Here is a 13,972-nt window from a genome sequence, read left to right as displayed (position 1 = left end):
CCACTAGTGTCAGAGGACCTTATGAGGTATTTCTTTAATCTACCCAGATTCTTTCTATACCACTGAAGGACACAGTGGGTGACCAATTAATGCCGATGACTGTCTTTTGACTCACTGTTTACATTGCTTTCAAGTCTGTTTTTTCAACTTTGCTCATTTGTTTTGATGAATTTTGTATCTCCTCCATTGATATGTTCTTTGCTAGTGAAGGCTTTCCTCATTTCTCCTCTTGTTGATGTTTGACTTTCTTAACTGTGCATAAAACAAACATCCCACATAAGATATTTAGAAAACCCTGAGACAAGCTGAAGTTGCAACATTTATGGGACAGATATGAGAAATTTAATATTTAATTTTTAATTTATAGATACATTTGCCTACTTTAATCTTTGTGTGATGGTTCTATATTCCACATTCACATATATATGAAAATGTATCTGTTTATATTTTATGTTTTTCTGTGTATAAATTGTAACAGTGAAAAATATCAAGGGAAATTTATGTTTTCTTTCCTTTCATAAGGAATTTCCTTCTTAGAGAAAAAGAAGCAAAAATATAACAAAGATTTTAATTTGGAAAAGTTATTACTAAACTTGGCATACTTTTAAAATTTGTTACCTTCACTGAGACTAAGACCTTCTTGATTTACACAAACTTGATTGACCTAAATAGCAACCTTCAGGGGGTGTTTCAGACTCTGCAAAATCCTTAGGAATGTAAATCATTAACTTTAAATGAATACCTACTATCTGTCAGGCATTATGCTAGACCCGGAGTTATCAACTGGCTGCCCTTTAGAATCCTTTGGGGAGATTTAAAAAATCCTGGTAGCTAGTTAAATTGGAATTTCTGGGCATGGGACCTGGGCATTGGCATTTTATAAAACTCCTCAGGTGAGTTCATTCTGTTGTCAAATTTGAGCACCACTGGGTGAAGACTGGGCTGAGATGAGTGGGTATAGGAATTGGCACCCTTTTTGAGTGGTCAGAGAATACCTATATGACAAGGAAATACTAATATTTGATCTGAAAGAGCTGAAGGCACAGGCAGCTTGAAGTTCTGTAGTTAAAAGTATTGGGGCAGAGGGAGTAGCTCTACAAATCTTCAGATGAGGAAAGAAGGCCAGGGTGAGCTACACAGTGAGCTGTAACCAAGTAATAGGAGTGGCTTCCCAGGGCTTTGCACTGTGTCTCAGGCTGTAAAGAATCTGCCTGCAATGCAGGAGACCCAGGTTCCATCCCTGGGTTGGGAAGATCCTCTGGAGAAGGGAATGGCAATCCACTCCAGTATCTCGCTTGGGGAATTACATGGACAGAGAAGCCTGGCGGACTACTGTCCACGGGATCCCAAAGAGCTGGAAATGACCGGGCAACACCAGTGGCGTGTTCACACACACCATCAGAAGGGAGCTCAGGTGCTGACACGGGGTGGCTCAGTGATTTCTTAGACATTCATTTCCATCAGGAGTAATCAGGACAGGATTTGCTTTTCTTCTCAATGCTTCGGGAGACCAGTGAAGGGTCAGAGATGTGATGTAATCTGATTTACATATTTAGCAGATCCCCCTTGACTACAGAGAATAATAGATTTTAAGGAACAAGAGGAAAAGGGGAGAGATCAGTGAGGAGGCTATTGGAGCAGTCCAAGCAAGAGATGATAGCTTAATTGCCAGGGTGTAGCAGAGAAGCTGGTGAAAAGTATACAGATTCAGGTTAGGTTTTAGAGTTAAAAGCCCACAAGACTTGATAATGGATTGAAAATAGAATACAGAAGAATCAAAATATGCCCGGAATTTTTGCTTGAGTTAACAAAGTGGTTAGCATGGAGCCTTTTACATGGATGGGACATCCTGGGGAAGGGTTGGATGAGAATTGGGGGAAGAGAGGAGAATCAAGAGTTTTGATTCTGAGATACCTTTGGGACTTTCCAGTGGAGAAGACCATGAAATCTGGGGGCATGTAAGTCAGAACTCAGTAAACATGTCAGGGTTGAAGATGTGAATTTGAGGGTTATCAACTTGTAAATGATGTGTAAAGCCATGGAGTTTATGAAATTACTTGGGGGTGAGGATTGTAGAAAGAGAAGACAAAGGGGCAGACAAGAAACCCTGGGGTGGCCCAATACTTACAAGTCAGACAAGGAGACTCCTAAGGGCACTGAGGCTGAGGAGTGGCAGTAAAGAAGAAAACAGTAGATTGTGTTGTTATACAGAGATAAAGGGAAGAGAATTCCAAGCAGAGGGGGGTTGGGCAGCTGTGAAATGGGCCCTTATTGGAATTTAGGAGCTTACTCAAATGTGACTGAGATGAATTGTATAATTGTCTATTAGAACACACCAAAGTGATTGGTGACCTTGACCAGATAAATGTCTGTTAAGAGTCATAAAATGCCTTGGGTCTCCCCATGTTGCCTTTCATCACTGCTTATCTTTTAAAGCCACTTTGATATATTCACTTTGATTGGCTATAAGGCTCGTCAAGAAAAGGCACTTAATTGCATTCCCTCAAGCACATAGCACAGTGTTATGTTCACCATTGGAACAGATTTTTGTTTAAAATAATCTTCCCTTGTTTTATTAAACCCAGGGAGACACACTAAGAAATTATTTTGAAGAACCAGTCTCTATCGTTGAAATGCGTAAGTTAGGAACCATCACAATATTGCCAGATGCTATGAAGGGTGCCTCGTCAACACTTAACTACAGTGCTTCTAGTGTTTGATTAGTACAGCCCTCTATATTGAGAGAGGGAAAGTCGCTCAATCGTGTCGGACTCTTTGCAACCCCATGGACTCCAGTCCATGAAATTCTCCAGACCAGAATACTGGAGTAGGTAGCCTTTCCCTTCTCCAGAGGATCTTTCCAACCCAGGGATTGACCCCAAGTCTCCCACATTGCAGGTAGACTCTTTACCAGCTGAGCCACAAGGGAAGACCGAGAATACCGGAGTGGGTGGCCTATCCCTTCTTCAGTGGATCTTCCTGACCCAGGAATCGAACCAGGGTCTCCTGCATTGCAGGCAGATTCTTTACCAACTGAGCCATTAGGGAAGCCCAATACTGAGAGAGGGTTGCTATTAAATTTCTTTTTGGTCATTAGAATTTGATACTTTAAAAATCTACTGTTAAGACATGATTTTATTCTTACATTTTTTTAATATCAAAGCTGTATTTTTGTGTAGTATTTCTCTGAATCTATAAGGATACAATATAAATATAGCAATCAACTGAGATCCCATTGGACTTGAGTAGCTTATTAAGAATGCAAATAGATCTCATATTGGGTTGGCCAAAAAGTTTGTTCATTCTTTTCCATAGTATCTTATGGAAAAACCCAAATACATTTTTGGCAAACCCGATACAACCGAAAGCTTTTTTTCTTTCAAGCCAAGTAGAGGTGTTTGAGTAGACACTTGTTTTGCTGATCTCCTCTTTTATTCCTTTTCATTTATCTTAAAGATACTAATATTGACAGGGATGGAGAGATGATTGCAATGGATACATGATTTTGAAGTACTTTTTAGATCAAATGATAAAAAAAATCGATTAGTAGTAGTAACAGGATACCATTTAAATTCCAGTTAAAGTTAAATTTGGGTATTTTAAAGACATGTTATTTCATATTGTGGGATTGTACCTTAATTTTCATTGTGAAAATTGAATATAATATTGAGATAATTTTAGTGAGTAAAACAATGCTTAAGCAATAATTTTACTGTGGCTTGTTATTTTTAGGGCTCGATTAATGGGTTTTTGCCTTGACATAGAAAATATTTCTGTGTTAAATATCTTTTCAGTATTGGAGAAGGAAATGGCAACCCACTCTGGTATTCTTGCCAGGAGAATCCCTTGGACAGAGGAGCCTGGTGGGCTGCCGTCTATGGGGTTGCACAGAGTCAGACACGACTGAAGCGACTTAGCAGCAGCAGCAGCTACCACCCTTGTATAAAATTTGCTGTTGTTACTGTTGAAAGTAGTGGCCTCTGAGGAGCAGAAACAGAGTCAAACTAGGCCACTGGTGAAGAGGAGCTTAAGTGGAAATCCCTAGAGGAGAAAACTGGCTCAAACATCATTCTTATTTAAAAGAGGCGTAGGGACTTCAATGGCAGTTACGGTACTATAATTTTAATATATTAATGAAAACTAGCATTCATAAGCCATAAATGATAGTCGTTATTGCATGTTGATATGTTACTCTCTTTACCAGAATTTCCTATGCTTAGATTATGCTAAAAGCTTTGATTATTTTTACTATACTTTGGCTTTGGGTGACATTTAACCTAATTTTGTTATCACTTCAAAGCATCTCAACTAAAACATTTAAAACATTGGGAAGTATGTGAGTAAGCAAAAGGATTTAAAAAATTTTTGCTGTTGAGTAAAAGGTCAAGTAAGTTAACAAAGTCTTAAAGCTACTTAGGATTCAGGCCCAATCCAGGCCTCTGTGTGGTATTCCTTTCACTAGACTACAGGATATAGTGAGTAAACTTTAGATGGACACATTCCTGAGTTTAATGCAAATGGATCACAGCTGGGAACTAACCCATAGATGAACCTACAGCTCTACCTCCTAAATACTATTTTTCTTTCACAAACTGAGTCACTTTTCTTTTTTCTTTGAAGTATATCTTGATACCTGCCTTCTCATCCTCACAGAGGATTTTAGCTTGCTCTCATTGCTCTGAATTTTCAAGGTTACCTGTTATATGTTCTTCTTTTTTTTTTTGGTAGTTGTTGTTTGAAAAGTGAAGTCTCTCAATCATGTCCGACTCTTTGCGACCCCATGGACTGTAGCCTATCAGGCTTCTCTGTCCATGGGATTTTCCAGGCAAGAGTACCGGAGTGGGTTGCCTTTTCCTTCTCCAGGGAATCTTCATGACCCAGGGATCAAACCCAGGTCTCCTGCATTGCAGGCAGACGCTTTACCCTCTGAGCCACCAGGGAAGCCTAATTACCTACATATTGCATCTTCCCTGTTGAATTTCCGATTCATTGTGGAAGGATCTTGGTTTGATTCTCAATATGCTTGCTAATTTTCAGGGCCAAAGGTGACAAATGCTTTATTATAATCATAGGGAACACTGAGGTGTTCTTAATAGATGTTCCATGTAAAAAAAAATTTTTCAACAAATGCTTTGTTCTGCTTTTTCTTTTAAGTTGGCTTACCTTTAGTAATTTAAGGTGGATTTTCATCACGGACTCAAAGCTTAGGAAATGAGACAATCATGTATATACAGAACATTAAAACTGTTAGAATTCATTGCAGTATGTAATAGACAGGGAAAATGTCACAAGGAATGGTGATTTAATCTGGACCTCAAAGGATAGATAATATGAGTCAATGCAGGGAAAACAGGGAGGGCATTCAAGCAGAGCCCGGAAGGAGGAAGACTTGGAGATGGGAAGGTACCTTCAAAGATGAAAGCAGGAGATAGGGAGGTGACTGTGGTAGAAGGCGGTGCCTAGTAGACCTTATATGGCACCACTTCTCTTGAAAGCCAGGTTCATTGTGCCCAAGGTTGTTCTTGATGCTCCACCTCTGTGCCTGTACAGAGTTGGATTTGTCATCTGACCTTTCTCATGAAACTCCTCTAAAGCCCTAGACTTCTCAGTTATCCCTTGCTAATAAGACTACTGCATAATTTTCAATATTCATCTTCTTAAAAATAAAACATAATTAGTTTCTAAAATCCAACATAGCTAATTCTGATGTACCTTAGTGGTACGACTTTTTTCCTTCTCAATTACATGCTTAGGTACCTCATCTTATGGGAAGTATTCACAGAACTCATTCATTTAGCAATATGAGTGCCTGCTATGTAGCAGACATTGCTCTAGAGATTTCACATATTAGCAGTTATGTGTGACACTAGACAGTGGAGACAAGAACCTGTACTCATGGGGTTAATTACTAATGGAAGGAGACATGATAAGCAAGAATGTTAGCTGCTGATAAGCCCTCGGACAAAAGTAAAGCAGAGAAATAGAGGTGTTATCTTAAGGTCAGGACAGACCCCTTAGAGAGGCCTGAGTACGAACTGTCCTAAATGTGTTCAAGGAAAAGGCAAGAGTCATAGGACTGGAGTGCAGTGAGCCTGGGAAGAATGTGGGAGAGGAGCTTGGAGAGGCTAGGGTAAGGATGGGCAGATTATAAAGCTCTGCATCTTGTTTTAGGTGAGGTCAGAAGCCATCGAAGGGTGGGAAAGGAAGTTCTGTGACCAGACTTAACATTTTAAGAGGATCACTCCAGCTGCTATGTTGAGTGTAAAGTGACAAGGCTGGGAACGGAAAGACCAAGAGCAGCTTGAACGGAGGTATTTAGTAGTCCAGGTTGTTGATGGATTCTGGGTCTATTTATAATATAGAGCTGGCAGAATTTGTCAATGAATTGGATTGTATGTGTATGAAAGAGGAGATTTGGGGCCCAGACAACTGAAAGAATTATGATTTACTGAGATGGAAGTCTTGGAGAGTAAATTGTTTGGTTTGGAGGAGTTGTGAAGAGGAATTGGAAGGTAAATTAAGTTGGAGATTCCTGTCAGTCATCTGAGTCCAGATGTCAAATAGGCATTGGATTTACAAATCTGGAGTTGAAGGGAAAAATCCAAGCTGAATATTTGGCATTTAAGATTTTCTTCATATAGATTTTTCAAAATCTTTGTTGTATTTGCTATAATTTTTTAAATTTATTTCTGTTCCTACTGTAAAAGAAGTTTTCTCTTTCATTATACTTTGACTAGGTTTTGCTTATGTTTACATAGGCTGTTGATGTTGGCATGCTCACTTTGTGCCAAGCCACCTTGCTGAATTCTCTTATTTATAAAAACTTTTTCATTGATTCACTGATTTCTCCTCTCCTTTGGCTTCTCTGTGCAATTTTACCAAACTCTTCAAGTTTGAGAAGTACCACTTTCTTTCATGGTTCAATTTGCTTTTCCTTGCTAAAATATCAATTATTTCTTATCTTTTCCTGTAAGTTTCTATTCATTCCCCAAACTCAACTCATGTTTCCCATCTGTCAAACATTTCTGGGTTGCTACACAGGTTTCCCTTCCTATGAGCTTCAGCTGTATCATCTGCATCCCTGTACTAGAAGAGTCATCAACCTTTATTCTAATTCTGCATGTATCTATCAGTCCTTTCTGGGATAGGAGAGCTGGTTCTGGCTGTCGCAGTCTTTACATCCCCAGTGTTTAGCTGAATCTGCTACATGATTGTCAGTTACAGGGTAAATGTTTGTTGAATAGATGAGCAGTCAATTTTAATAGATTAAAAAGCATTTGGAAATTGGATAAAGTTGTTCTGCATAGAAATTTTATAAACTTGTTATATTTACTGAAATACTTCTAAAAATTCACTTTTGTCACTATTGTAAAATAAATATTTTCTAAAGTGTAATATAACTTTGCACTTATACTCCTAAAAATTAAAGTTCTATTATTTTAGAAAATTAATGTAGGGACCTTGTTTCTGTTTTTACATGATGCTGAGTTCACAAAGGTGCTTAAATTTGTGAGACATTAAGTTTTGAAAATACTGAATGACTGGATGTTACATATTTACTTACAGAGAAGCCCTTTTATCTTTATGGTTTTTATTTTTGCCTAGGAATGGAAAGAGGGAAAAATTAAAATTTATATTTTTCTGAATAGAAAGCAGAAGTATTTTTTCTTTCAGAATCAGTTTGGGGATGGGAAAGAATAGATGAAGGAAATTAAGAGATTTGTTGTTTAATCGCTAAGTCATGTCTGACTCTTTTGAGACCCCATGGACTGTAGCCCTCCAGGCTCCACTGTTCGTGGGATTCCCCACTCAGGAATACTGGAGTGGGTTGCCATTTTCTTCTCCAGGGAGTATTCCCTGACTCGGGGATTGATCCCACGTCTCCTGCTTGGCAGGTGGATTCTTTACCACTGAGCCACCAGGAAGTCCATAATTAAGAGATACAAATCTCCAATTTTAAATAAGCCACAGGGTTATAAGATATATTAATAGCACAAAAAATATTATCAATAATATTGTAATAACTTTGTATGGGGACAGTTTAGTTCAGTCGCTCAGTCGTGTCCAACTCTTTGCGACCCCATGAATCGCAGCACGCCAGGCCTCCCTGTCCATCACCAGCTCCCGGAGTCCATCGAGTCAGTGCTGCCATCCAGCCATCTCATCCTCTGTCGTCCCCTTCTCCTCCACCCCCAATCCCGCCCAGCATCAGAGACTTTTCCAATGAGACAGCTCTTCTCATGAGGCGCCCAGAGTATGGTTACTAAACTTAGGGTCATTTCATAAATATGCAGATGTCAAGTCACTATGTAGTACACCTGATCCAACGTCATGTTATACGTTGACTCTATTTCAATAAAAAAATTAAAAAGTAACATTTTCAAAAGCTCTAATTTGCGGTACTTAGAAAATATGTATATGTACTTCCTTATGTTTATTTCCGTGTCTCATTTTTTTCAACCCCTCAAATCATTGAATTGGTCTTGTGCAGAATGTGTACTACTATTTCTGTTATAAATCAGTTAAGGGGTTGTCCTGGTAAGTGACACTGAAACATATTTATTAGAATAATTACTTGTAACATTTTTTTTATTTTTAGGGCTTCCCTGGTGGCTCAATTGGTAAAGACTTCACCTGCAATGCTAGAGACCCTAGTTCCATCCCTGGGTCAGGAAGATCCCCTGGAGAAGGAAATAGCAACCCACTCCAGTATTCTTGCCTGGAAAATTCCATATAATTTAACAAATAACCAATTGCAGTTAACTGTTCATTAGTAAGTCCAGTGGGAAATACAGCATACTTCTTTCTTACAAGGAGTAATAATTGTAGGCAGAGAGATGAAATTTTCCAGGGGGAAAAATGGAAAAAAAAATGTTACATTTGTATAATTTGTTGTATGTACCATGTAGGATATGTGCCACTTCATATTGATGTAGGGGGTAGGAGGAGGGTGGTTGCAGCTAGATTTAGTAGCATAGGTAGAGTTTAATCTGGATAAAGATGCAGAATACACTACATGAGAAAAAAGTAGAATGAAAGAGGTGAAAGTAAGAGATAGTAGGAGGTATGGAAATGAGATATTAGGACAGTAAGAATTTTATAATTTGTTCCATCAGACAAAATGCAATGCTTTTGCCTGCTGTAGTGAACACACACTAATTGAATTTAACGAAGGCTGATATCAAATCTCTTTGTTATCCTGTTTGTTTGTATTGCCAAGTAATGCAAGCATATTGTTGAAAACAAACAAATATGCTGATTTTTAAAAAGGCAAAAAAAATTTTTTAAACTTAATTCTACCATTCCTAGTAAGCTAACAGTTGTAATATTTTAGCGCATTTTTCCTGGATATGAAAAAGCATACACACATTTTGTGTTTTTATTAAATGAGATTGCATTAGCAAGTTATTTTTAAAACATGTATACTTTATTCTTTGTGGTTTGTTTTTGTTTTAGGAGAAAACCAAAAGCCAAGGCACCACTTCCTCCATCTGAGACCAAATGCCTTGATGCCTCTTCAGTTGATGATTCTGTAGAATCTTCTGCTTTTATCATGGATCAGAAAGAGAACATGATGGATAAAGACATTGAACTCTTGGTGGTTCTACCTGGAGATATTATCAAGTCTACTACTGTTAATGGCAGGTACGGTGGAGTGAATGAAACATCAGGATTTCCCTTTCTTCTGTAATTGAAACCCTCTGTTTGGATTTCTCTTTTCTTTGACAGATACGTTATTCATCACTCAGTTTAGTTATCTATTAAAAAAAAAAGTAGATGATAAGAGGTATTAACATTTTCCTGACAATGCTTTAAATATCAAATGTATGGATTCCACAACCCTGGTGAAGTGACTCTTGAAATTTGGAACTATTTTACATTTTGTTAGTCATTTACTAAGTTTTTTAAAAAATAGTCTTTTCCAGAAGAGTAGTCATCAGTTTTATTGATTTTCTAAGTCAAACTTACAAAGCAAGCCAGAGATTCATAAGAAAATTCCTTCCTTATGCTTCCAAATTATTCTTTCTTTTTTAAGCTGCTTCTTCAAATCTGACTTGCAGAAGCTGTGTTAGCTACTCTTAAAAGGTACTCTCTTATTTATCCAAACAGAGAAATCTGTCTTTAAAACTAGCAGGATTTTTTACATCACTGAATGATTTAATAAATTTATTAAAATGTAGATAAATAGAAACAGAAAATTAAACTTTAACCTAGCAAGAAGGGAATATGTGATTTAGCAGACTGATTTTTTTTTTTTCTCTCCAGACTGATATTTTAATACCTGAATAAAAACTGGAAAAGTGGAATTCAGCCAAGTGTAATTTTCCATTTCATTTTGAAGAGGAAAGTTACATGAGTTGTGTACTTGGTCTTGTTCCACCTTTCACCTTTAACTACCTGTTTGTTATCAGGGGTGCTGTTTTAGAAACTGAAGCTATTTTGACCTTTAGTTGCATGTGTATGTATATATATTTGTTTGTAGAATGAAAGAATAAGTAAGCAATCGATTGGGTATTGCATTTTTGTATTGTGGTTTTATCTAGAAGAAATTCATTCAAGATACCTTACTTTGGAGATTTATCCTTAAGATTATGTACAACTTTATTAATTATTGAAAGTACATGAAGATAGAAAAGTTCAGCATTAGCAAACAATACATAGTATTACATGAAAGTGAAAGAAAGTGAAGTCACTCAGTCGTGTCCGACTCTCTGCGACCCCAGGGACTGTAGCCTATCAGGCTCCTCTGTCCATGGGATTTTCCAGGCAAGAGTGCTGGAGTGGATTGCCATTTCCTTCTCCAGGGGATCTTCCCAACCCAGGAATCGAACCCAGGTCTCCTGCACTGCAGGCAGACGCTTTACCGTCTGAGCCGCCAGGGAAGCCATAGTATTGCATATTAAATTCTTATTAAATTCAAGTAAGTTGTACTTTGCCATTTGTTTTGTGTTGAAAGTAGTTTTGGAGATGACACATTGAATCATGTTTTAGAGGTTGGGAACCCTGTGACTGACCTTGGTGGGCTTCCACCTCTTCTGGGTGAAGGAGGCATCTTGTGAGTTAGAGACAATGGTCATTGTATCATCTTTAACCCTTGAGATCACACCATTACCCTGGTTTGAAAATAATGATGATAATGGATGTGGCTCGGGTAATGTAAAGGCAATTTCTCTTATGTTCCCTGGATTCAAGCTAGTTTTTTTAAGTCAGTGATTTTTCCTAGTTCTTCACTAATGCTGACAGATAACAGTGGTTTCATCAATATTCAAAATTTCTTCTTGAATGTACCAGTCACCTGTTTATATTGCCATCTTCCCTACTATTAGCCCTCTGGGTTCTTTAGATTTCTTTTTTTTTTTAACCTCAGTGACTTCAGTATTAGAATCACAGGTTTCCTCTCTATCCTGTAACCCATTGTAATTACTTCAGATTTTCCCACCTGCTACACCAAGCTAACTTCCTTCTGTTACCTTGACTCTGGAAAACTGTGTCCATAGTCTACTTCCCCTGTCCAACTGGACAGTGGTATCTTATTACTTTGAAACTATTTCAAAAGTGAGATCTTAGGGTTTCTGCTTTGACACAATTTTTTTGAATCTAGCTTATCCACTTTTTAAATTGGAGTTGTTCTTCATCCTCCTTAAGTCTAATTGATGACTTCTCTTCCGACTGGTGCGTGTTTTTTTCATATTTGAGTTGAATTCTTCATCGGTCATTTCTACTACGTTTGTACTTCCAAAGACCCTAGATTTTCTGTGCCCTTTTGACCTTCTAGCCTGTTTGCCTTCCAGGTTCCTAAACTGGAGTAATTTTCCACCAGTCAGCTTTTTGTTTCTGGGCTGCCAACTATTGTTGAATTGCTTCAGTTTTCTTATCTATAAAAATGTTTTATAACTGAATTGTTTTGGGGATTAAATGAAATTCTATCAATGCCTGGCACATAGTGGCCTCCTCCATTTTCTATTGAGGACTGTTTTCCTTAACCCTGGGCTCTCGCCATTCATTCTCCACCCTCAAGGTAATCTGACTAAAACACCCCTCTGTTTGTGGCACTCCCTATGATAAAAGAGTGCGGGAATGGCAATTCAGCACCAAAGTGAGGAAGTCCAAGTACCAAGCCTGGACATGAGGTGCCCTGCCTAACTTCTTCTCTGAAGTTAGGCTTTCCTTCACTACTGCCCTCTGAATAGCTTCAGCTTTAGCCACATGACTCTTTTCTTCTACAGATACTCTGCGTTTTTCACTCTCACATTTTTTTGGAAAGCTTTTCCATTTTGAGTATCATACCAGCCTCAAGTGACGCTTTTTATATAAAGGCTACCTGATCTCCCAAGAAAGAACTGTTTACCTCTAACTTCCAACCTCTTCTGACACTTGATACCATTGATGGTTATCATACATTATCTCAGGCTGTAATTTGTATGTGTGTCTTATCTTCTTGAACAAACCAAAACATCCATGCAGGCCTCATGACTTTCCTTCTTAGTCTTTATCATAGTTTCTTTTTTCTTTCTTTTTCTTCTTCTTCTTATTTTTACAGTTTCTTGCAGTGTAGTAGACATTTAGTAAATTCAGATGTTGTCTTCTTAAATCTTATGTGCTGATGGAGGTAGCAACTTAAATGATGTGTCTTGAAGAGGCATTTGGATGGGCCTTAGTAGCTTCCCCAGAAACTCTTAAATATTTTCTCAGATAGACAGCAAGGCAAGAATGCCCCAAATTCTGATTGCTTTTTAAATTTTGTTTGGGACTGAAAAACTTTTCTGAGTAGAATTTGTTTTATATTAGTATTTTTATGAGGGAGTTTGATTTTAGAATTTGTTCTTAATAGTTTTATCATTCAGGAATGACTCAAGTTGAAAACACTATGACTAATTTTTTATATTAATTCTTTATAATTAAAAGTGATTGTGCAGTTCTGAATATTTCAGGAGTATGATTCTGGATATCTAGGAGTGATTCCAAATATTTTAGAGGGCAGTTCAGGCTATCTTGAATGTGATTTGGGATATTTTGAAGGTTGCAGCAATTGCTGGCCCATTGTGTTTGTTTTTTTTTTAATGTTAATTACAAGAAAAACAAAAATGTAATTATAGAAAAAAATTCTATTTCTGAAAAATGTTACCTACCTAATATGCAGAGCCATGGTATAGATAACTTAAATTTCTTCCTGGCTTTGTTACTATAAATGACATAAGACAATTTTCAACAAAATGATACAGGGATTTAGTGAAAAAGTATACTATGGAAGAGTATTTTAATTAAATTAAGTAGTTTAATTAAGGGCATAAAGTTTTCTTAGCAATTAAAAAATCAAAGCTCCTTATGTCACTATGAAGGAGCTCTCTAATATAATATTTTTAATATTTTGAGGCCATTTTTCTTAATTTGTCTAAATATTCTTTGTATTGTATATTTCAGTGGTGTTACTTATATATATTTCCTTTGAAGAATAATGTCAATATGAGCCCGAAATAAATATTTAGAAACTTATGCTTCATTTAACTTTTCAGAAAAATTGTACTTCTCAAAATGTATTCTTGGGGAAGTTCTTTAGAAAGTTCCCCTCTATTCTCATACAGCACATGCAGAGGTAGGCTCAGAAAGTCCCATTTTTGAGAATGTAACACACAACATTATCTTAGAATGCACTTGTTTGTACATTGATTTTTTTCACTGAAGAGCTTATTCAGATTAGGGAACTCAATAAAGTTGGAGATGGTAATAGACTTATGCTCAAGGGCAAACTAAAAACTTATCCTGAATCAGGTTAGGAGCTATCTGTACAGGCTTACCAGTCTTTTGGTATCAGCTTAGTGATACTGCCTCTTTAGTGACCAAAAGTCACCCAGTATCCATCATCCTGCCTTTGTGATCCTTGGCTTACATCGAAGATAGCTGAGTGGCAGCATGAAAACTCTGGGCATTTCTGTTTGTCCTGTTATTACAGATGATTGGATTGAAGGAAGGA

The 13,972-nt window shown here is 37.4% G+C and overlaps 1 protein-coding gene across 4 annotated transcripts in view; it reads left to right on the top strand.

Annotated features, from left to right (window-relative positions):
* COBLL1 (cordon-bleu WH2 repeat protein like 1) overlaps positions 1 to 13,972 on the top strand; it is a 169,038-nt gene that overhangs the window by 90,108 nt on the left and 64,958 nt on the right. For all 4 annotated transcript variants that reach the window (XM_040229249.1, XM_040229251.1, XM_040229250.1 and 1 more), the window contains one exon: positions 9,457 to 9,645. In XM_040229249.1, coding sequence (XP_040085183.1) covers positions 9,457 to 9,645 — 189 coding nt within the window. The remainder of the gene's footprint in view (positions 1 to 9,456; positions 9,646 to 13,972) is intronic.

Source organism: Oryx dammah, unplaced genomic scaffold (assembly GCF_014754425.2).
Source record: "Oryx dammah isolate SB20612 unplaced genomic scaffold, SCBI_Odam_1.1 HiC_scaffold_27, whole genome shotgun sequence".
Taxonomy (NCBI): domain Eukaryota; kingdom Metazoa; phylum Chordata; class Mammalia; order Artiodactyla; family Bovidae; genus Oryx; species Oryx dammah.
The sequence above is the reverse complement of the archived record's forward strand: the minus strand, read 5'-3'. Positions and strand labels throughout refer to the sequence as shown.